The sequence below is a fragment of the Triturus cristatus genome, chromosome 4_1 (genome assembly GCF_964204655.1).
Source record: "Triturus cristatus chromosome 4_1, aTriCri1.1, whole genome shotgun sequence".
Lineage (NCBI taxonomy): Eukaryota > Metazoa > Chordata > Amphibia > Caudata > Salamandridae > Triturus > Triturus cristatus.
This window is the reverse complement of record NC_140585.1, coordinates 1,206,862,171-1,206,887,153: the sequence shown is the minus strand read 5'-3', so window position 1 is coordinate 1,206,887,153 and position 24,983 is coordinate 1,206,862,171. Positions and strand designations below refer to the sequence as shown.

The 24,983-nt window shown below is 48.0% G+C and overlaps 1 protein-coding gene across 3 annotated transcripts in view; it reads right to left on the bottom strand.

The window, feature by feature from the left end:
* The window catches only part of LARP4 (La ribonucleoprotein 4), a 248,711-nt gene that overhangs the window by 161,572 nt on the left and 62,156 nt on the right, over positions 1–24,983 (bottom strand). For all 3 annotated transcript variants that reach the window (XM_085654536.1, XM_085654538.1, XM_085654537.1), the window contains 2 exons: positions 16,398–16,556; positions 4,379–4,466 (listed from right to left, as the gene is read on the bottom strand). In XM_085654536.1, the coding sequence (XP_085510662.1) occupies positions 4,379–4,466; positions 16,398–16,556 (247 nt within the window). The remainder of the gene's footprint in view (positions 1–4,378; positions 4,467–16,397; positions 16,557–24,983) is intronic.

Here is a 24,983-nt window from a genome sequence, read left to right as displayed (position 1 = left end):
AAGGAAGGCTAACATGCCAATTAGCCTGTTGGGACAGAAACGTCCTTTGCATACTAAGCGACATGTACCACTGCCCTGAGTGCCCACTACTGTACGGTTGTCTGGATCCCCGATGTTGATTTGTCAGTGGAGAACTTGGATCAAGCATGTGCGCCATGACAAAGGCCTGTCTCACAGACTGATCTTGTTGGACCGGGAAGGGCCCCCAAAGCGCTATCATCAGAGGTGGAAGGTTACCGTCTTCACCAGGATTGAATCAAAACGAGCGCGATGGTGGCAGCATGCTGCGTGGTGATCAGTAGTAGCAAACAGGAATTTTTTCACCGGAGTAACCAAGTGAGGCCTTCAGGCTCACTCACCTTTTCAAAAGGTTCCCCAGCGGTGTTCAACTCACCCTTGGCCTACATCAGTTAAGTTGTGGAGTGATGCATAGCGCAGGGTTAGGGACTGCATTATTTGTATATGTGCCTCGTACGATTACAGTATAAGGATGTTTTAATGCTGTGCAGTGCATGTGTGGTTAGTACATGAGCAGGGTGTTTGCCTGAGGGGGATACCATCCATGAGATGTAGTTATGTGTCACACATGTACAGGGGAAGCATGTGCTGATTATGTGTGCCTGTGTGAAGTAAAATACATGAAGGGTGAAGAATTGTACTGCCAGCACACTCACTATGTGCATGCGGCACTCGCTTTGAAATAACACACCCTAGTTTAACATAGAAAAGCTTCAGTGTGTGCAGATGGAGTGTACTGTAAAGATACAATGCAGAGGTAACAGTGCTGGACCCAAAATGTGCTATGAAAGTACACTGGGTGAGTGTGCCTGCAATGATGCATTGTATGGAGGACTCTGGGTTCGATTTTGGGAAGCCCAGATCTGCCTGGTAAAGACAAGAGGAACCCCACACACCCCAAAATCAGTCATCTGCCACACGGCTACGGTTAAGCCCAGTAGCTCCTGGATATCCCATGGCCCCATTAAAAGGGTTTTGACATAGCCTCACTGCTGCCCTCACCGACATCCTGGATTGAGTCTGGCACACCAGAATCAAAGCTAGAATGTCACAAGCGCCCTGTGGCTGATATCCCAAGCTCCCTGTGGCGGATGAAAGGTTTTGGACTGCACCATGTCTTGGATAGCCTCAATGAATGTCAGGCTCAGCTAAAGGGTCTGGTGCCACTTCAATTAAGTGTAACCCAACTGTGTCAAGAGGTTCGACAGTGGCAAAGCAGCTGTCTAGGTAGGTAGAAATCTGGTATTCAACACCTGCTGTGCGTGTAAGGTTCTTAAAACACTCCAGGGCAGAATCAGATTTTTCACAAAAAAGATGCAAGCCATCAGAAAGCATGTGTGAGCAAGATTTGCACAAACCGTGGAAGTTACAAATGGTGACTGAGGACAAAGCTGGCCTTAGACTCCCTCCACAAGGAGTCTGTAGTATCTAGGTCAACACAAATCACATACATTGCCTATCATAAACAATTTGGACCTGAGAGACCGAACATATCCCAAAATCTCTGGCAAGACCACGCCAGCCATGTCCCTGCGGGCATGCAGACAGGTCCAACATACTGACTGCACAGACTGACCTCAGCACCAAGCTGGCATACGAACATTTGTTTTCAAAGCGCCTCAATTATATTGGGCTTCCTATCAGTCATGGGAAACAATTGGGGTAACCCTAGTGGTTGAGGCCTCCACCACCATCCTGCTACAGAGAGCCTGGTAGATGAGGAAATCAGGGTTGCCAGTGCGAGACTCTTGGCCATCAGCCTAATCACTGATTCAGAGGGAAAGTGCTCAGATGCTGCAGGCCTGGGCTTGTAGAGTTTCTGTAAGGATATCTTTCTTCGTCTTTATAGAGGGCAGCTGCAAATCTAGGACGTCATTTTCCTGTTTGACCACAACGTCAAATGGCGCACTCTTCCATCAGGTGTGCAAGTGATGAGCCCAACACTGCACCAGGTGATGTATCAAAAGCCACCGGTTTCTCAAATCCATTTAAAACTGATCATAATGTGGGGGAAGGTCACCATTCCCTATCTCGCCATTAACTCCCGCTGGTGGTATACCTTGTTCAGAGTCTAAGCTAAAAAGATAAAGGAGACTGTTGGGTAAACCAGACTGGTGGAGGCATTGGGGCAGAATCAGGCTGTGTATAAAAAATACAGTTGCATTTTAGTGATTAAGCAGTATGACATCAGGCTGAAATGTGTTTAGATCCAGAATCTGATCCTCTCCTGGTGATGATGGGACTAGTATCAACGAGTTAGAGTAGGGCTTAGGTTAAGGTCCCAGAGTAGGTGTCTGCACTAGACCCACAACATGTTCAAGGGATGGGACTGCACTGGGATATGCCCTGCTGGTGCTCGCTGATTAGAAGGCACTGGAGATTCTTAGGGCCCTTAAACACTCCAGTGGGAGCCGGAATAGGGCCAAAAAGCTGTAGGCTAGCCTCTGTGGGCCTTGATTTGCTGAAGTGTCGGAGCCGAGCTGGGAAACTCTAGGACACTGGGATCAGCACAGGTGGGGTAGCTCTGCAGTCTGGGACTGCAGATAAGACCTACCAACATGACTCCCTTACATTTTCTCCTTTGACTTGAACTGGATGAGCAAAATAGAGACCTGTTTTGCTTATGTTTGACTTCAGAATTCGATTTGGACTTAACCAACAACTTCAACCTCAAGTTAGACTGCTAATGCCAACTGCTCAGAAACAGCTTCTTAGAGTGGGACTTCTGATGATCTCTACTCTTCATGTAGTGTAAAGTATAGCTTCGCTTCCCAGTCCCCACTGCTTTCAGGTGCATGAGAGAAAACTTGTCGCTTAAGTTAAACTCCTGGCCTGAACCCAGACACACCATGTGCAGGTCTGTGACCAACATCGGTTTTCTGCAATCCTTGAAGCCTGTTTAAGTAAATAGCTCCTCTGTTTGAAAATGTAAGATATCGTCGTGGACCAACATGTACGTGCTGTGCTGCTACACAGCATTGGTGAGGTTTCCAGATTCTCCAGGTAGAAGTAATCAGATTAGTTATGCTAAAGGCATCTCAATTTCGGCAGCCTGAAAGTGCATAACATTCCAAGATAATAAACACAGGATAAGTACAACTGATAGGCAAAGACTGTGGGAATATAACTTAGAAATGCAGATACATGACCTCGCTTAGCGAGACACTTTTAACTAATGAACTTTCTTTACCATCAACAATGTGATGGCAATGAAAATGATAATCTGAATGTTGAAAAAGTAAAAATGTAAATAAATTTACCCATGGCCTTTCAGATCTCATAATATAAGCAAGTGATTGGTTCAGAGCCAGAACTCTGCAGAATCATAATGAAGAATAAAGCAGGGAAGGCTAGAAGACGTGAAAGGCAGAAGCTGCCCCAGAGACTGCAAAGGAGGAACAATTAAGGCGGATTAACAGTCTGCTATAGTGTCGCCAGTCATCTGCCGGAGACTTGAACAGGAACCATTATTTCAACATGTTCACGCTATTTCATCATAGAATAACCATGACCAGCTGCCCCAGAGAAAGAGGAGAGGAAGTTTTTTTGGAAGGCATGCTTATTGTGGCTACCTTCACATCTCTGGAAAACCTCAAAGCTGTAGTAGTTGTGAATACCATTCTGTAATCGCAGACAAGTGACACACTGCCTAGGACAACAAATGGCTCCTAAGGTACAGGATGTAGGAACTGTGTGCCACCAATCAGTCCATAACCAGGTCTAACCACTTGCTTTTATCAACACCATGCCTTAACATTCCAAATGCCCAGCAAAGATGTGTATTACACAGTAATTCTATGAAGCACTTGCAGAGTGTATAGCTGCCTGTAGGTATCACAGTGATGAAAGTGCGACCCAGACGCTTCTGGAAAAATTACCGGGACAAAGAAAACCCTTCAAGGGTGGAAATCAACAATTGTTTTGCATATTTCCTGGTCTCACTTGTCCTGTACGAGCACATCACCTACACCTAGACTCCAATCAGCACACAGGGATGGTTAACTACAATATGGGGTGGTGTGGACAAAAAGGATCTTAGGAGGTCCTTTTATTTGCTCAGGTTTCAAGCCCTATTCATGTTAAAATGTTAACAAAATAACCTTTACGTGCCAAGCTCATGCAAAGCAGCCTGGTGGCTTGCGTATGCTTTCCTACAGTACATTTCCTCTTATGATGTTTACACAGTAAGGCTGCTTTTGTGGATGAATTTGTTCTGGTACTCTGTTATGTTGACCAAACTAGGTCACAAGCAGTTCCCACATTGAAATCTTGTTAACTAAAAGGGCTTCTACGTTAAAATTCGCAGCCTCTGTGAAAGCCTAGCAAAACATCGGTCACCCGTTCAAATCATGCAATATACCTCGAAAAGCAAAATTCGAGCCGCTTCTTCAAACATTCTCGGAGATCTTCTTCAGACACTGCTGCTGGAACTGTTGTACTGCCTTCGCCTAAAATGACAAGGGGGATGGGAAGAGTAGAGACAGCAGAAAATAGTTAATGGGTCTCAGTGGCAAAACAACTGTCCCACAGTTTGTGCACAAATGCGGATCCCAAAAATATAAACCTGAATAACTACATCCCCACCAACCCTCACTCCTAATTCTATGTGCAGAACAGGTCTGTCGGGTTCCTTCAGATCTCATAATCTTAAATGGTCACTGGGTAAGTGCCAGCACTCAATCAGTTCATGAGAAAAAGACAAGAAGCATAAAAAAAGAATGAAATGGATTAAGAAGTCAGATGTAGCACTAGAGACTGCTAGACAGAATTTAAAGGAAAGCTAAAAAAATGATGAGCCAACCTTAGTGCTGGCATAATCCCTCTCTGCGTCATGGTCATCATTAGGAACCGTTCAGATGTTATACTTCCAACATTTAGACCCATGAGAGAAGAAAACAAGTTACTTACCTGTAACTTTGGTTCGCCAGTATTGGTAACTTTCATAAGATTCCCACAGCTTGTATCATTCCCCGTCGTCAGAATGGGAGTCTCGGTAAATAAAAAATAACATAGCAGTAGGTACAAAAGAGAAGAAAAGGCCTAGGCCTCATCTCATTTTGTAGCATATCCACCTCTTTTTGTAAAAGAGACCAAAATAATGCAACAACTAATCAGATTAGCCTCACCCCATAGAACCTTCCTGAGAGAACCCCAGAGCCTCAGATTTTCGTATCTGTTGTGTAACAGTATAACAAAACATGCTGAAGGCTGAGCTTTCCCAGGGGAGGAGGGTGGGCGCATGGGAATTTATGAAAGTTACCAATACTGGAGAACCAAAGATACAGGTAAGTAACTTGTTTTCTTACTCCAGTATTGGAACTTTCATAGATTCCCGTAGCTTGTATCAGAGTAGCTAGCAGTCAGAAGCACATTTTGCTCTCTACGTTGTGTCTCCCTATCCTCTCATGCAATAACATTTAAGAATAGTAAATACTTATATTAATCCAAAATCAAAATGTGCTAACAAGAAGAAAGAAAGGAGGGAGGGAGGGAAGAAAGGAAAGCTCACCACTCAATGAAAGAGGTTCCTCAGGACTGCCTGGCCTACAGCCGTGTCTTCCTGTGTCGAGGCCTCCAGGCAGTAATGTCTTGTGAAGGTGTGCGTGCTGCTCCAAGTTGCAGCCCTGCAGAGATCTTTGATCTGGACCCCAGCAAAGAGGGCCGTAGAAGAAGCCATGGACCTTGTAGAATGTGCTCGGACTCTACCCTCCAGGGGTTTGCCCGCTGCTGAATGACAAAAACATAGCACTGGCCACCCACCGAGCAATCCCCTGCTTGGACAGGGGCAAGCCCTTGCAGGGAGCGCTAAACGAAACAAACAGTTGAGAAGATTTTCAGAATTCTTTAGTACGGTCCAGATAGGGTTTCAAACATCTCTGCACATCCAGAGAGTGGAGTGCTCTTTCCGCCGGCTTAGAGGGCTGAGGAAAGAAAGCCTTAAGACTCACCGGCTCATTTAAATGAAAGTCTGAAGGCATCTTAGGGATAAACCTTGTTAGTCCCTAGGATCACTGTATTTTTCTTTAATTGTAGGAAGGGTTTCTGGATCGTCAGCCTGTAACTCACACATTCTTCTTGCAGAAGAGAGCTAGGAGAAGTGCCACCTTCCAAGGGAGGAATTTCAGATCTGCTCGATGAATCGGCTAAAAGGGGTGCTTCATCAGCTGGGTGAGAACCAAATTCAAATGCCACATAGGAGGCCTCACAGGAGGAAAGACTCTAAAGAGGCCTTTGAGGAACTGCTTGACAATCCTGGCTGACCAAAGAGAAGGTCCAGATGCAGTGCGTCTTTCGCGAGGAACTGCCGCCAAATGAACTTATGGATGAATGAGCCAGCCCCACTTTAGCCAAAGACATGAAATATGGAAGAACTTGAGATGGTCAAGATGAAAAAGGGTCGAAAACCTCCTGCAGACCCCAGATACAGAATCTTTTCCATTTTAAAAGGTATGTTTTGTTAGTAGAAGGAGCTCTGGCCTGAGAGAGCACCTCCTTAATCTCCTCCGAGAGATCTAGCCCAAGAAACTCGCTGCTCAGGAGCCATGCCGATAGGTGTAAGGAGTGAGGGTCCGGATGCCAGATCTGGCCCTGGGACATCGTGAGAAGGTCTGGGACCATCCGTAGCAGCCAGGAATGACCAGGGAGAGTAGGTGAAGTCCCGTGAACCAGAACTGCCTCGGCCAAGCTGGAGCTATTAAGACCATCCTGCACTGCTCCGTTTTGATCTTCCTAAGTACTCTGGGTATCAACGGAATTGGGGGAAAAGCATATACAGATGCACCTGACCAGGCTATCGAAAGTGCATTCCCCAGTGATCCGTGATGGTGTAGCTTGCTGGCGTAAAACTGACCTAATTTGTTCTCTGGGGTTGCAAAGAGGTCTATTGAGGGTCTGCCCCACCGGTGAAAAATTTAATGCAAGACAGTCTGGTTCAGTTCCCATTCGTGGCTGACTGACGACAGCCTGCTGAGCAGGTCTGCCTTTTCGTTTAGTACTCCTGGAAGATGCACCGCCTTCAGTGATATCCTGTGAAGGATAGCCCACTCCCGGGCTTCCTGTGACAACGGACGAGATCTGGTACCCCCTTTGTTTATATAGTGCATGGCTGTGGTGTTGTCCGTGCAGACTAGAACCACCGATCCCTGCAGCCGTGGAAGAAAGGCCCGTAGAGCCAGACGAATGGCCCTGAGTTCCAGGAGATTAATATGGAGAAGGCAGTGCTGTGGCAACCAATGTCCGCTTACATGCAAGTCCTGCAGCACCGCGCCCCAGCCTTCCAGCGAGGCATACCTGAGCAGCTGGATTGATTACGAAGGATAGACCTTGGAAAATATTCTCTTCCTTCGTCCACCACAAGGGAGCCTTTCATGGCAGGAGTGATCAGCACGTTGTCGACAAAGTATCCGTCCACTTGTCGCCATTGCAGGTCGAGTTGCTCCTGAAGTGAACGCATCCGCAACCTGCAGTGAGGTATTAAAGGAACACAAGAGGAAATTGCTCCAAGCACTGAACTGAAAGATACTTTCTTCTCAGTCGAGCCAAGGACATCAGTTTATCTGGTCTTTCGAGGGATGGAGAAGCCTTGTTGAGAGACGTGTCCAGGATGGCCCCTAGGAATCTCGCTTCCTTGAATGGACAGAGATGACTACTCCCTGTTGAGTCAGGCCCAGATTGCTGAACAGACGTGCATGCATCAACTGTTTCTTCCACTGCCTGTCTGGACGGGGCCTTCAGCAATCAATCGTCCAGGTAGGGGAAGATCTGAAAATGCTGCTTCCTGGGGAAGGCTGCCACTGGCGGCAGCACTTTTTTAAAGATCCTCGGAGCAGACCGAAGTCCAAAAGGTAGAACCTTGAACTGAAAGTAGCTCTTGGCTACTGAAAACCGTAGAAACCTCCTGTGGGCTGGATGAATGGGTATGTGAAAATACGCATCCTCAAGATAGAGAGTGGCCATAAAGTCCGCAGGGTGGAGTAGACGTAAAATGTCCTGGAGATAGCATCCGAAAGGATTGTCTTATGAGACAGGTGTTCAGCTCCCCGAGATCCAAAATGGGGCGCCACTTCTCCAGCGTCTTCTTGACCAGACAAAATCTGCAGTAGAAACCCTCTCCCTTCTGAGAAAGTGGACCGGTTCTACAGCTCCCTTGAGGAGCATCTGATTAACTTCGAGCCGCAGATGTTTCGATGGCATGGCGGCAGGGGGCTTGGAAGGTGGAAGATGTACAAACTTCAGCGTATCACCACATTGAATGAAGTGGAGTACCCAACGGTCTGATGTTATCCGTTGCCAGTTGCGGAGGTACTGGGATACCCTGCCCCACACAGATGTTGCCGTGGAGGGGGGTACAGCAGGAAGAGCCAGTACGCCGCTATTGTCGCCTAGTGGTGTCACGTCCCTGTCAATTCGGTTTCCCTCTAGAGTTAGACCTAGAGAAAGAAAAGGTCTGGCCTGGTCTTTGATAGCAAGATGGATGTGAGAAAGTGCCCTCTTTATTGCATGGTATGCCCCCACTTTTTGCTAAATTGCTGAATGTACTTTGACTGAGTGTACCCTGGACTCCTGCCAATCAGGTGTCCAGGGCCTATGTTCCTTCCTTAAACACACAAACTCCAAATTGGCAAACCCTGGCCACATGTCAGCCCCTAGTAAATGGTACCCTAGGTACCCAGGGCCTTGTGACCAGGGAAGACCCCTAAGGGCTGCAGCACTCACTGTGCCACCCTTAGGGGCCCTGTACCCTTACACACACACACTGCCTTTGCAGGCTGAGTGTCTGGGTACAAGACAAAACAAAGAGTCGACATGGAACACATCCCTGTGTGCCATGCCCACCACCTACACTGCCATGGCATATGTCAGTCACCCCTCTGGCTGGGTGCCTTATGCCCATGGTGTGGGCACAGGAGCAGGAGCCCTGTGCCCCTACAGTACCCCGGTCCATTCCCGGGCACTGTAAGTGCAGTGCTGCCATTTAAGAGTACATGGTGCTGAGAGCTCGTCAAACACAAGCTCCACAGCACCATAATGGCAACACTAAAGACTGGGAAGTTTGGTATCAAACTTCTCAGCACATTAAACCCACACCGATGCCAGTGTGAGATTTAATGTACCAAGCATTAGAGATGCCCTCCTACAATCCACGTCTGCTCTGAGGCTGCCCAGGCTGCCACACAGCAGACACGTTGCTGGACCCCTGGGTGGGAGAGCCCCTGCTCTCCCGGGCCTGCAACAATGCACATCCTGGGTGAGGTGATAGATCTCCTCCCCCAGGATGAGCAAAGGGAAGCTTCAAAGGCCTGCCGCCTTTAGGAGTTTCCCCAGGCCACTGCAACCCCCCACTCTGGCGGGAAGCTTGGCCGGAAACCCCATACAAGGACAGGGGATGTGCCAGCCTGCCAACCCCACCCCTCAGGTGGGGGAGGCGAGGTGAAGCACATCTCTGGGCTCTCGCAATCTTGAAGATGGGAGGCCCTACCCTATCAGGATTAGGCTACTGCCCCCCTCCCACAGGAGAGGGGCAGGATAGGGGGTGTATCCACCCCAGGACAAGGACCCATTGGTCCCTGGCCTTCACCTACCTGTAACGCCCCTAAATCTAGTATTTAGGGGCACCCTGAACCTTCCTTCCCCAGATTCCAGATTCCGAAACTACAAGAAGAGCGAGAAGAAAAGACCTGCCCTGCAGCTGCAAAGGAGAGGGAGACACCAACTGCTTTGGCCCCAGCCCTACCGGCCTGTCGACCTCGGACTTGCTCCTGCTCCAAACCCTGCATCTCTTGTGGCTAGCAACCTCAGAAACCCCGGAGGACCTGGCTACCTTTGAACTCTAATCCCCTGGGACTCCCATGAGTAGAGGCTCTACTCAGAACCTACCTTTCACCCCTGGCAGCAGCCCAGAACCGCGATCCCAGCCCACTCTGCACCCGCCAAGCCTGGCCGGTGCCGGAGTGAACTAAACCCACAAGGACGACCCCACGGCGACTGTGACCCCCGAGTCCGGCACCCAAGGACCCCCCCTCGACTATCCTGAAGACGCTTGCAGCCTCAGAACAGAGTGCCACCCCAACCGCGATCAACAAGAGGTAAGATTTCCGACATCAAAAGGCACCCTTGCACCCGGCGCCCCACGGCCCTCTGTGCCCAATCCCGGGGTACCTACCTATCCTCCAACTATCCAACATACCCCTCGAAGTGGTGGTGGCACCCAAAGAGTCCTCGTCCCCGAGCCTGCAGTCATTTTTCAATCCGGAGATTTCCCATAGAAATCAATTGAGCGCCCGACAGCTCAAAAGCACCCTGCAGCCAGCCGCCTGAGTGGCCCTGGCAGTGAAAACTCTACTCTAACCCACTTCCCCAGAGTAAGCGGCCAGGAGCCCAGCTCCCACAGCCGCGTGGCTTGCCCGACAGCAGCCACCAACCCAGGCCTCCCTATCCCTCATAGGATATCATTGGGCCTAACTCTCTGTACCCGGCCGTCCTGAAACCGCTGAGGGTGAACTGACTGTACCTAACTGACACTGGGGGACCCCTGAGTCTATGCCCAGAACTTCAACTCTGCCAGTCGAGTACTTACCCTTAAACCGCTAACTTCATTTTCCTCATAGGGTAACATTGACTGGCTTCTTCTTGGAAATTCTTCTAAGTGCGAACTTTTCAAAACTCAAGATATTCACCAAAAATCAGCCGAGTACCAAAAACGAATTTACTCACCTGCTCTTAGGTGAGCTCCCAGTGCTGGATCTTGGTGCCCAGCACTGACTCTGAAAAGTACCCACAACTATACTTACCTTTAACTCATTTTTCTTCCATAGGAAACCATTGACTGCTTTTCTGTGAAATTTCTTCTAAGTGTTGATTTCTGCAATTTCTGAATATTCCTCAAAAATCGTATAACATCTGAAAACGTAATTACTTACCTGTTTTGGATAAATGTCCCAGTACTGAGTCCAGACACCCAGTACTGGATTACAAAAGTAACGATAACCTACATTTCCTTCCATAGGGAATCATTGATTGTTTGCTCTGAAATATTTTTTAAGTGCTCACTTTTGAAATAGCTAAATATTAGTTAAAAATCATTACAGTACCAAAGTCGACTTTCAACAGCTGATTCTGAGAACTGACCCAGGACTGGATCTAGGATCCAAGCCTGGAATTACAAATGTAATCTACCAAGTAATCTGTTGCATATAATCTGAATTACCATTGAGCACAATGTATTGTGTTTAGAAATAGAGTTGCCTACTGCAACTATTTGTAACTGTTTACTAAAAAGTCAATTGCATATACAAAAGTATTTTTATGAAACATCTCCTGTCGAGAAAGTATATTTTAATTCCAACTGTTGGTTCTAAAATAAAACAAGCATATATTTTTTTATATATAAACCATTGGCCTAGAGTTCAGTTATTGAGTGTGTGGAACTATTTGCTGACTGAGTGTGTACAACAAATGCTTTACACGTCCTCTGATACTGCCTTACTGCTCGACCAGGCTACCACTTTGGAGAGTAAGGTTATATCTAACTTTAACCTCTGTTAAACCCTTGGGGTCTGTGGACTCTGTACACCCTGTACCTATTAAGGAACAGTATATACAGAGCCACTTTCTCACAATGGACGATAAGACTGAGGCGTTGAATTATAAGAAGGATATCGTTGCTGCTGGTATGAACCCCTGTAGGTTGTAGCACTTCTTCCTCTGGCTCAACGGAAAGGAACCTTTCGATATTGTAGGGTTCCCAAGGATCTTGCTGTCTCCGTATCCTTCTTGATGTCTTGGAGGGCATCATCAATATGTTTACCAAATAATGCCTCCCCATCAAACAGAAGGTCCAGGATTTTGTTTTGGACCTCCGGCTGGAACCATGTCGCCCTTTGCAAGCCTTGGCGACGTATAACAGCTGCGCCTGCTTGCAAACGCAGTCATGGCAATGTCCATTGCGCAGTTGATAATCTCAGCTGATGTAACCGCTCCCTCCTGCAAGATTTTCTTTCCTTCCACCTTGGATTTCTGAGGCAGCTGGTCTAGATATGGTGAGAGGTCACACCACATCTGACTATCATCATTTCGGCCTTTGCGTGACGCTCTGTAGATAGTGATGAGGAAGTCCTACCCCTCTTCACTGACCTTCTGGACGAAGTGGCAGATGACGAATCTTCGCTGTCACTTGACCGTGTTTCTCGACTTCAGCTTGTGGAGCCAGGTGAGAAGGCGACCCTCACTGTCCCAGAGAGTCTTTTTGTAAAAGGTGCGGCAGATCTTGCAGTCCGGTGCCTTGTGGTCCGGATACAGGCAGTAAATGCAGTCTTTATGCCTGTCCTCCACATACAACCTTTTCTTACCACAGATGGAACAAGCCTTAAAAAAAGAGCTTTTTTCTCTTTGTCAGACATTCCAAGAAGAAATATAAAATAATCCTGAAGAAAAAACTGCTCAAAAAAACAGTTGAAGTGAGCCTAGCTCAAAGGAGACTCCCTTAGCACAACGTGCGGTAGAAAATCTGAGGTTCTCTCAGGAAGGTTCTATGGGGTGAGGCTAATCTGATTGGTTGCTACATTATTTTGGTCTCTTTTACAAAAAGAGGTGGATATGCTACAAAATGAGATGAGGCCAAGGCCTTTTCTTCTTTTTTGTACCTACTGCTATGTTATTTTTTTATTTACAGAGACTCCCATTCCGACGACGGGGAATGATACAAGCTATGGGAATCTATGAAAGTTCCAATATTCGAGTAACCAAAGTTGTTCGGAGCTAGCAACACAGATCTTTGAAATGGTGGTCTATTGGTTCAATTCTATGTTCGGACCAGAGGCTCAGATTCGACTTCTTTCTTCCACATATTTAGCTGTCGCCAACGATAACACTATAAATGAACAATTCAAGTGGCTACACTTCCCACGAGTCCAAGCAGACTCCAAGACCACCAATCACATGGCTCAGTCCTCACACACCATCGCCCAGGCACACCACTTACCTTTCTTAGCTGCTGATCAGCCGCAAGTGCTTTTCCTTGAGGAATATTCCGGTGGTAGATATATAGGATTAATTTTCAGGACATTGTGTTTATTGCTTGGTTTAATTATTACTTTAACTAGGGATCAAGTCTCATCTCTAGATATTTAGGTCCATTCCCAGACTCCCACACCGCACTGGTGCTCATAATCCCTGCCAGGTGTGTCAAGGCCGCCTGCATGATCAGTGTTGCAGCATAGCGGTCTTGGGCTTACGAGCTTTGGGAACACAATTTAGGACAGGTCATGGGCTTCCCCCATGCTCCAGCCCATTAGAGACACCTCTGAATGCCTTTATGGGCCCTGCGTAGTGTGGTTGCCTGCTGGTGCTACTAAGGTGTGGTAGGACGCTCTTGTCTCGCTAGACTTGCTTTCATTACACAGACAAGCGGCAAATGCATCTCTGCCTCCTTTGTTTACTGTGACTGAAAGAAATTAGTTTTAGCCCTTAATTACACTTTCTGGACTTTGTGCCACTGCCTGGTGAGCTTTTGTTTCTCATTACAATTCAGATGCTCTGTACCGACCCATAAAATCTAAAGACATCTGCACCCACAGCACTGTTTTTGCCATCATATACTGGCTGGCTCTTATTAACATTTTTATTGCCGCCAGTCTAAATTTTAATATTGGCTTTTGATCTCACAGTGGAAGGAGTGGAGTGAGATGGTATGTTGGCCATGTTTCTGGATGATGAGTTTGTTACTGCAGTTCATGCAACCCTACAGTGGGCAGTTGCCCAAGACTTGGTGCCCTTAAGCGCTGCTGCAGGATTCCCCCCACATCCCTGACTGGTTGGTGGAAGACCAGGGCCCCCCCCCCCCCCCGACCCTTTGAACCTCTGGAGTCTCCAAAGGCTCAGCATAAGGCTAAGTCTATGGCTAAAACCAAGCAACAGTCCTCTTCCACCCAACGCCTTTGAAAGATTCAGGCTGGCCTCTCTAAAATAAGCCTTCACCACTCTGGATCCTCACAGCTCCTCCTAATCTGAGGATATCCGCTTTGAACAGGATGGGCTACCATATATATGAATGATGTTGGTAATGGGGAAGAATTTGGTAATCTCGATCATTATATTTCTGACAACCAAAAAGGGCGCAGTCGACCATGGCAACCAAAGTGACTCTGGTTCGATTAGCTCTGTAGTGGAGAGAATGGTCAAAAGGTATGTTGAACACGGACAATAACCACGTGTGCACAGTGAAGTGGATTTCATCAGAAAAAGCGACCCACTATGCGTAATGGAATTCTCGGAGCTATGGGACAAAGGATTCCGAGGTCTCCTTAGGTCAGACTACCCATGCCCATCTCTTGTTAAAGAAGTCACTATGATACCAGAGATTGATGGCAAGATGGTCACTTTATTGCCACGTTTATTAAAGATACCAAAAAGGGATCAACGATTCCTAGAATACATGCCAAGAAAAGCTTTTAGATAAATTTGGGCCACTGACAAAAATGCTTTAAATGACTGAGGAAGTCAGAGACACTGACAGTACATCACTTGTCTGAGGAGGACTGGGGGCAGACAGCAACATGCGCTGTTTGGAAAGTCAATCATCTCTCTACAGAGTTAAGATGTTCACTCTAAATTAAGATTAACCTCAAACTGGGCATACTAGCTACATCGGAAGCAGACCCTTTAGCAGATGGGGACTCTTTGGAGACCCATTTATTAAAAGAGCTGAGAAATTTAATAACTTTCTCCTCATTGGATAAGAACCAGCAATCAATGAAGAGAGTATCTGGCCATCCCTACAACTCAGCCTCGTAAAGATAAAGGCAACCTAAAACCAAATTTTGACAGCAGCAGACAGCCTTTTGATTTCACGGGAGGCGAGTACATTCCTGGACAAAGGGGCCATTGTTCCTTACCTCTTACATCCCTGGGGATTTTTCAAGTATTTCCTGTTCGCACAAAAAAAAAAAAAAAACCCAAGGCATTCAAACGTTGATAAACTTCAGGGAGGTCAGTGGTTGCTGTATCGCCACTTCAAGATGGAGGGTCTCCTTCTCCTGCAAGATATCCTACGGCTGGACTATTGGATGTTGAGTTACGCTGTGAAGCATACTTATTTTACAATTCCCATTTTCCCACTACAATGCGGACTACTGCAGCTTTTCGGGGGGGCAGCCAGGTGTACATGTTTGTAGCACTCCCCTTCAGACATTCTTCCGTTCCTTGGCGCTTCAACAAGTTCATGTGAACTGTGGTGCAGTTGATGCGCTCCAAGGGAACTCAGGTGACAAATTACTTATATGTTATTTACTTATTACATCTGTCTGTTCGCCTCCAGAACCTAGCTAGGACACAATCACTTACAAACAGGGGGTTTCGGGATTAACAAGCTTAAATCAGAATTTGTTACCTATCAAATCAATGAGTTTCCTGGGTTTTAACATTGACTTTGTACAGCAGGTTCTGGAACTCTCTCGCAAGAAATGGACACTTATCAGAAAGGTATATATTGCTACGATATATAGCCAAGATTATCAGCCTGCTGGCATCATCCAAGCTATATATTGCCCTCTACGTTATCAGGATTCTGGCATTTCTTTAGGCTACATTTCTGTGCCCTCTAAGTAATCCGTTTTTTCAGAAACTGAAGGCAGGTCATTTTAGGGGTGGCCTTTCCTACACAGCTCAGGTCATGGAATACTTAACCAAAGAAACAAATCAGATACCTAAATTAACCAGGTGATGGGTATTGGTCAGCCAATCAAAATGATGGAAATAGATTATCTTCCAGGGGAGGGACTAACACAGGAAGCAGTAGGCAAACCAATGAATAAAAAGCAGCCAAATGTGAGACAACCAACCAAAGGTATGCAATGGGCAGCTTAAAGTCAGCAGAGTTCTTCGTAAGCCCACAATAGGCCTTTCGCAACCCGCCAGCTTGAGGTTTCTAATAGGTGAGACCTAAAAACTGAACACCTTCAATTTCTGGATTCATTACAGGTTTTTCTTCCAACGTGTAAACCCTGCCATTTCCAAAATTTTTATGATTTGCCAATATGCTTTACTAATAAACAAATTGGGCCTTTCAATCCTTGGGGTTACCTCTGATAACACCATGGCAATCAGAGTAGATAGTCAGACATGAAAACATGTGAATTGGGCACAAGACATTGTCGAGACACCAGCTGCAGTTTCAAATTAGTTTCCAGAACAGTCTAGAAAAAACATGTGACCTAAACTAGGAACCAATAACCCAACCCAGTTTGTTGTGGAATACTGACTATGGACATTCTTCTGTCAAACAAGACAGAGCACAATTCTCTCCAGATAGTGTGTGGCCTATTACCTTTTCTTAAAAAAGTTAAGCAATGGAGGACATTAGCTACTATCAAAGCAAAACTTACCAGAAAACTCATACAAGGGATATGAAATCTCCCCAGGTGCCAAATCCATTCCGTTAGCCGATGCTACCTCTGCATCGGTTCCATTGCGTGCCACTTCAGTGGTTGAAGAATACATCACTTCATACTGCTTAGAGCTACTGTCCGAAACTGCTAGATTACCTAGAAAACAAGAGCATTGAATTCCTAAGGCTTTGAAATAATGTTTATGACAGAATAAACAAGCTTTGTGCGAGACAGCAAAAGATTCATATTTAAAATAAGATTGAGGCTTGCAACATATCAAGGTTTGACATGGCAATCTTGCTCCAGGAAGCCCAGGTAGGATTTGGTGAGAACTAAGATCAGTATTTGCTCGACACTAGAAAGGCTAGAACAGGGGCATTTAAATTTCAACAGATGGATCCTTTAAGCTTTTCTACTCTGACTAACCTACATGGTTATTCCCTGATCTGCCTGTGCTGCATGTTCCCGGTGGAGTTCACTATTTTCCAATTAGACAGGTGGCATGCACTCTGCAATATTTTTCAATTTGAATGCTCTCCGGAGTGTTTAATTTAAAAGACATGCTGTGCACTTTAGTTTTGGTGTTCACTGTAAAGTAGTAGACCAAGTGCCTGGTATTTTTTTTTTATCATTTAATGCTGAGCAATCATTTACAGGCCTCAGATTCCTCGAGGACTGCCAGCCATTTGTTTTTACAAGGGCTGCTGACTAATTATAAATTGCTGGGCTATTAAAGCCTCCATTTCCTACTGCCCTCATTTCGGGTCTGTTTTTTTTGTTTGCTGCTTACTAATTAAGGGCCCCGTTTCCCGGGAAAGACAGTCTTCTGATTGGCAGGCAGCACTCTCCGTATGCATGGCGGCCTATAAACACCATGTTCAACTTCTGGCCACCCCGCATGGCTTTGTCATCCCTTAAAGACTACTACTTTCTACAGCCTTGAACAGTGAAACCTGGTCACTCAAACGATGCCACTGCATCTCCCTCACCTTGATAATGACCATTACTAAATCACCACAGCTAAAGGCTCCACCCATTTCCACCATTACACAAACCTCGATTACTGCACTACCAAGTGCCTCTGGTTTCGCATTTCTTCACAGACAACCTGCGTTTTAATTTCAATGAGGATGTTTTAGTACAAACAAGAAAACAAACATTGGCAATAGGCCTGGCTTTAAAAGGGATGTTGTATCAATATGAAGCATTACAGGTAAATAATATGGGAATAGATAGCCATTTTTATGGCAGCAAGGAACTGTACAATATTGGTGTAGGTTAAAACGTCAGGTAACAGTTGCACTGTCAAGCCTGACCTAAACACCATGTCGTTTACTGACTGCCCTCCCAATCTGTAATGCTGCCAGAGAAAATTAAGACACTCTAATAACATTACAATGTCATGTGTGTGTGCCCGTGAAAGTGCAAGCTTAGGTAACTTGAAAAATCAACAAACAAGTTACTTACCTTCGGTAACAATGTATCTGTAAGTGACATATGTAGTTATAGATTCCTTATCTTTAGAATCATCCCCAGGCATCAGACTGCATACGGAGACAATTTCTTTAGCAGTACCCCTGTGCGTCGGTAGGTGGCATCGGTTGACTCCGCGTCCATTGCTGTCGCTAGAATGACGTCGCGGTGTCTGACACGGCCACTGTGCGCTCACATCAGTTCGGACAGGACTTTACACGCCAGAAGCGCAGATCAATGCAAGACACTGACCACTGGTGCACATAACTAGGGCCCCGGAAGAAAGTGCCTATCCCTAGGGATCAGTTCGCAGACCGGGGAGGATGGGTGGGGCGGCAAGGAATCTATAACTACATCTGTCTTACAGATGCATCGTTACCGAAGGTAAGTAACTTGTTCATCTGATAAAGACTGTAGTTATAGATTCCTTACCTGATATCCCAGCAATGCCAACCCCGGAGGAGGGTCTGTGAACCAAGTTCGCACTAGAAAGTCCTGGAGAACAGAATGGCCAAAGTAGCAGTCTCTCTGGACTTGGCTGTCCAGGCAGTAATGTTTGGTGAACGTGTGCAGAGATGCCCATGTGGCCGCCTGACAGATGTCAAGGAGTGGGACTCCACGCCCCAGGCAGTAGTAGCTGCCGTCACTGCTGTTGAGTGGGCACGCAGTGCCACTGGGGCTTCCTTCTTTGCCAAGGAGTGGCAGATTTTAATGCAAAGGAAAACCCATCGAGAAATGGCACATTTTTGCACAGCCCGACCTTTCTTGGTCCCATCATATCCAACAAAAAGTTGATCGTCCACCCGGAAATCTTTTGTGCGGTCGAGAGAGAAAGCGCACGTTTTGGGTCTAGACGGTGGAGTCTCATCTCCTCCTTGGAAGGGTGTGGAGGTGGGAAGGTGGTGGGAAAAGTGATGGTCTGTCCTATATGTAAAGAGGCAACCACTTTGGGAAGAAAAGGGGGGCCTTGTGCGAATAACTACTTTGTCCAGATGAACAGCAAGAAAAGGAGGGTTTTAAGACAAAGAAGCTCACTCACCCTGCGAGCAGAGGTGATGGCAACAAGGAAAGCTGTTTTCAGAGTGAGGAGCCTGAGAGGACAGTTTTGAAAAGAGCGCACATAAGCTAGGTTAAGACCAACTGAACAGAGAAGGAGGAAAGAGGAGAGTAATGCCCCTTAGAAATCTATTTACAATAGGGGACTTGAAAAGAGAAGGCTGAGCAATTAGGCGAAGAAAGGTAGATATGGTAGATATGTAGCCATAAGAGTGCCCAGGGCAGAGCCCTGCTGGGCTAAAGAAAGTATATACCAGCGAATCTCTGAAAGAGGGGCAGAAAGGGGGCTCACAGCCTTTGCTGTGCACCATGCCACAAACTTGTTCCATCTGAAAGTGTATACCGTCTTAGTGGAGGCAAGCCTGGCTGCCAAGATGAAGTTACAAACTTTGGGCGGACGGTCATAAGCGGTCAACTGTTGCTGCTCAAACTCCATGCAAAGAGGTGGAGGCTGGACAGTTTCAGGTGGAGGATCCTCCCCTGCTGCTGCGACAGAAGATCCTCCAAAAGAGACAGTCTGATCGGAGGTTCGATTGCCATGCTCAAGAGCTCAGGGTACCAGACTCTTCGTGCCCAGTCCAGAGCCACAAGAATGACTAAGGCCCGGTCACGCTTGGTCTTCAGCTCTCTGGGAAAAAGCGGAAAGGAGTACAGGCATCCGCAGTTCAACTCGCGACGAAAAGCAACTCCGAGAGTGCCCCGCCTTGGGCAATTCCAACGCACAGAATTGCCAAAATTGCAGTGTCTCTTCGGTAGCGTACAGATCTAACCAAGGCTTTCCCCCACTGCTGTAAGAGACCTTGCACCAACTCAGAGTGAAGATGCCATTTGTGAACAATCATGCATCGACGGCTGAGTTCGTTCGTCCTGGTGTCAAGAGAACCTGCCAGGTGTTGAACCACCAGGGATATACCCCGACGTTCAAGCCATGTCCAGAGATGAAGAGCCTCTTGACATAGGGTCCATGACCCCACCCAGTCCTATTTGTAGCAGTACCACAAGGGGGTGGTGCTGTCTGAACACTTGCACAACCTTTCCTTTGAGAAAGGGAAGGAATGCCTTCAGTGCCAGATGAATCACACGGAGCTCCAGGAGGTTGATACGGAGCCCGGACTCCGCAGGAGACCAGATGCCTCGGATCTTTGCCTCGCCCAGATGGCCACCCCATCCCAGGAGTGACACACCTGTCACCACGGAGGTCTGGTTGGGGAGAGGGCGAGTGATCTGCCTCTGACCCAAGCGCGGTTTGTTAGCTACCACTGCGGTTGACGCGCAGTCCCCTCAGACCTGGACGGCATCGGAAAGATTCCCCTCATGTTGCGCCCACTGGAACTACAGGTCCCACTGTAGAGCCTGCATATGCCATCTGGTATGATCTACCAGCAGAATGCAGGAGTCCATGAGTCCCAGCAGCCTCAGGGTCACTCACCGAAATCCAGGATAGAGGCTGAAACATAGGTATCATATCCCAGACTCGCTGCTCGGGAGGATAAGCTAGATACAGCACAGTTTCGAGAACTGCTACGATGAAAAGGAGCTTCTGGAAAGGAGTCATGTGTGACGCCATCACTTTGGTGAACACCCGACTAGCGCTGGTAAGGCCAAAGGGGAGCACTGCAAACTGAAAATGCTTGTGGCCTACCGTGAATCGTAGGTAACGCCTGTGGGGTGGCAGGACAGGGATATGGAAGTGTCCAGCAAGTCTAACACTACCATCCAGTCTCCGGGATTGAGGGCAGACAGGACCTGAGCCAACGTGAGCATCAAACTTCATCCAGAGGAAGTGGTTGAGAGCCCAAGGTCTTTGTCCTTCTTGGGTACCAGAAAGTAGTGGGAGTAGCAACCACGACCTACTTCTGGCACAGGGACCTGTTCAATAGCTCCTTTTGGCCAAGAGAGATGCAACTTCCTGGCGGAGAAGGGCCAAGTGATTCTCCGACATGCCATGGAAGGATGGTGGTATGGAGGGAGGGGGTAGTCTTGAAGGGGAGGGAGTAGCCCCTTTGGATTATCTGCAAAACCCACCTGTCCGACGTGATGCAATGCCAGAGGGGGGGATGTGATGGCAAATCCTGCTGTCCACTGGCCTTTGGTGGCCCTGAAAGCTCGGACTAGGGGGACTTGGAGGCTGCTGCAGGGGGCTTATGGGTGGACTGGCCCGCCCACGGGCCCCCAGACCAGTGTCGCTGGGTCCCACGGGTCCCACGTCCGCAGCCACTTAGAGGTTGGGTAACTTGCATGGGCCAGTGGCTGCACTGTGAACATGGTATGGTGCCCCTTCCGTAGCCATGTGAGGGGCAAAAAGCAGACTGGGTGGGGCGAGAGGTTGCCGCGAGACCCAAGGATCTGGCCGTAGACCTAGAATCCTTGAAGCGATCGAGCGCAGAGTCTGCCTTGTCACTGTAAAGGCGATGCCCATCAAAGGGGCATGTCCAGTAAGATTGATTAGCCATCCCCTAGAGAAACCAGACGTCCTCAACCAGGCATAGTGCCTCAAGGCTCTTGAAATTGAAACTGTTCTGTCCAGTGTCTCGGCGGTATCTACCCCACACCTGATGGTGAACTTTGCTGTGTCTCCACACTGCCACTGCGCGGGTGAGAAGAGCTTGGGCCTCCTACAGGCACTGTGGCAGCAATTGGGCAACCGTATCACACACCGTATGGGTAGAACAGCCCAAGAGGCATGCCGTGTTCACAGACCGCAGCGCTAAGCTGGCAGAAGAAAACCGCTTCCCAAGATGGTCCAGCTTCTTGGATTCACTATCTGGGGACAGCAGCAGGGAATGCGCCCTTATAGGACGAGGCTTGGACCACCAAGCTCTCTGAGGTCGGGTGTTGGGTGAGGAAAAGTGGGTTGCCTGGAGCCGGGTGGTGGCGTCAGGCAATGAACCTGTCCACAGAAGCCCCTGTGCTGGGCTTAGACCAAGCAACTAGAAGGAAGTCGGCGAGGGTTTCATTAAAAGGCAGAAGGGGCTCCAAAGAGACTGCTGCTGGTTGAGGACCATCAGTCAGGAGGTTAGTACTGATTGCCACTGTACAAGCTCGAGGTCCAAGGCCTCATGCGCCCTACGCAACACCAATGCATAGGAAGCACCCTCCTCTGTAGCCACCGTAGGAGGGGAGAGCATGTCAAGGTCTGGAGACGTATCCAAACCACTGGCATCAACCCAGTTCCTCTCGCCAGTTCGGCTCTTCAAGCTGGTCAGCCAAAAGGGTCCACAGACCCCTCCCAGTCCTCCACCTCACCCTCCTCTGGTCGCCATTCAGGGTGGAGAGGAATACCAGGAATGAAAAGGGGTATGAAAGTACCTTCTGGTGTCGGTACCGACTTTGGTCCGGCGCCGTGTCCAAGTCGGGGGTAAGGCTGGTGTAGACGCCATTCAGGGGCACAACAGACTTTGGGGGTGTCATCACTGGAATCAGCGTCGGGGAAGGTACTGTGAAGTCGACCAGCGCCGATCTGGATCCCAGGGGGTCCTCTGGGGCCAGAGCCGCCTGCATCCAAGGCCCAGGGCGCCAAGCCAGCCGAGTCGGGCTTCCCAAAGATACTGTGAAGCGCTCCGTAAAAAGCTCGAAGCTGGGCAGGGGACGCTACGGCGCCTGGAAAGGGAGGGAAGCGCGGAGCTGTCCCAAAAGCAGGCTCCGAGGGGGGAGCCAGAGAGAGTACACTCCGAGTCCCGCATCACATCAACAGAGCAACAGGGCAAAGAGCGACAGTGCTTCTCCGCCTTCTTGTGCTTAGAACTTACCAGAGGACGAAGACTTAGAAGACGAATAGTGATCGTGGCTGAGCGATCGGTCCAGAGACCTTAATCTTGACCGGGAACTTCAGTGGAGCGGAGCAGACTGCAGAGCCTCCAAAAACTTTCAGGACCGCTCCCACAAAGACTTCAGGTTCATGGCCCAACAGTCTGAGCAGAACTTCGGGTCGTAGTCAAGCTCCAGGCATTTGAGGCACACGACGTGATGTCCGTCACAGATCCGCAGCTTGTGACAGGAGTCACAAGGCCTGACTCCGGTTCGGCGAAGGGACATCCCTTGTGCACCAGGAGTCGAAGACTCGAAAAAGGCTTCGACAAAAAGTCGAAAAAGTTTAGTCAAAAACTGACTACGGGGCAAGCTCTCTCCGGACCTGTGCTAGGCTGGCGTGGAAAAATAAAGAACGGACGTCAGTGCGCAGGGGCGGCGTCTAAGTAGACGGCGCAACATCATTTGGGCGACCACAACGCCAACGAATGACGTGGAATCGACCAACGCCACCTACTGACGTGCAGGTGTACTGCTAAAGAAAAACTCTCCGGATCCAGTTTGACACCTGGGGGTAATTCTAAAGGTAAGGAATCTTTAACTACAGTCTCTTTAAGATATAGACTTTCTTGAAGATACCATCTGCTTCAAAATGCTTACCCGTTGGCATTATATATATGGAATAAGCCTGGGGCCAAATTTACTAGGGATGTTATACAGGATTGCCTCACGCTTGAGCATCACAGTAAGATCGAGTGGCCAACAAATTTGAATGGTCTGTTAAGAGTTCCATTAAGTATCTGTAACCAATCCTACAGTAAATATGAAATGCATGTTCACCAAAAATACAATGACAGAAAAGAATCCAGAGAATTTCAAAAGCACTCCGTGGCCAGATTTATGCAAGGGCCTGTTACCCGAGAGTGCAGGGGTTCCTGGTAATGGTTATAAATCCCCAGAAATTTTATTTAACAGGATTACGGCTGGGCATTCTCCATTATCTTGATGCATTCCAAGGGGGATGCTTGGTCAAAAAAATTACCTAAATGCCCCTATGATGTGACAGCCACCCAGCCAACTATTCATCTTATGCAGTTTTGTGGATTGTACAGAGACCATAGAAAAAGTTTGTTGCTTCCCCTAGATTTACCAGTGATTTCTGTTTTATCAGGATGCTTAACATTTTTTGGCCAATGTAAAACCCATATAAAACTGATTGGGGTGCACCCCTGGAAGTTGTGTCCTGATGATGGGGGATGCCTTTAGGCTGACTTGAAATGTCAGAGGCTTAGGTTCCTAAAAAAAGTTACAGGGTGCTCAGCTTTCTGAAGAGTCATGGGATTAGTATTGCTGGTCTGCAAGAAACATCTGGATGATGCTGGGTGCCACGGGCATGGCACAGAAATGGCGGGTCAGATTATCCATTCCTCCTACTCCACGTATGCCAGAGGAGTACCAATCCGGGTGGACCTGGTGTTAAGGAGATGGGCATAATCATTTTCTGGTTGGGGGACTTCAATGGAGTGCTTGACGGGGGTCTTGATAGCGCGCCTCCCAGGAAGGGCACCAAAGCCCACATGACTGAAATGCTTAAAGGTGTTATGGACAACCCTGGTCTTGTGGATATATGAACACTTCATCACACTCAGCAGGCATTTAAGTGCCACTCACTAACCCATTACACACAGCAGGCTGAATAGGATTTTGGTAGAAGGGGTTCCAGTGGTAGAGGGCATGGCAGTGACACATCTAGGTAGGTTGCCTTCAGATCATTCCCTGGTCTGCTGTAGATTGAAGGGGGGGGGGAATCCTGCAGAGAGGGGTGGCATGGAGACTGCCTGTGGATTACTTACAGACCTCGTAGGTAGGGAAGCGCTGTCCTGGTCCTTAAAGACCATCTAGATATCAACTGGGACACCACAGCTCAAAGAGGCACAGAAGGCTGTGCTGCGGGGAGCATGTAGGGTCTGACTTGGGTACAGCGGCAACTTCAGACAGCGCACAATTAAGTCAGGGAAAGCTGACATGAGGTGCTGCAGGGGAGGGACTGGACCGACCCAGGCTCACATAAGGAGGAAACTGAGGTATGCAGGCGCATAGCAAATGTATGGGCACAGGCTAGATAAATACCCATTGAAGTAATACAGGTAGTGGCTGCAATGGAAGAGAGACCAGTCAGGCAGGCTGCTGACTTAGATATTTAGCACAGAGAACGCATTGTCCCAAACACATCCTGATGGCACCAGAGCAACAACTAGGGCTTGCATTTTGGGGGTCCTCTGTATCGCGTGTATGGGACAGATCCCA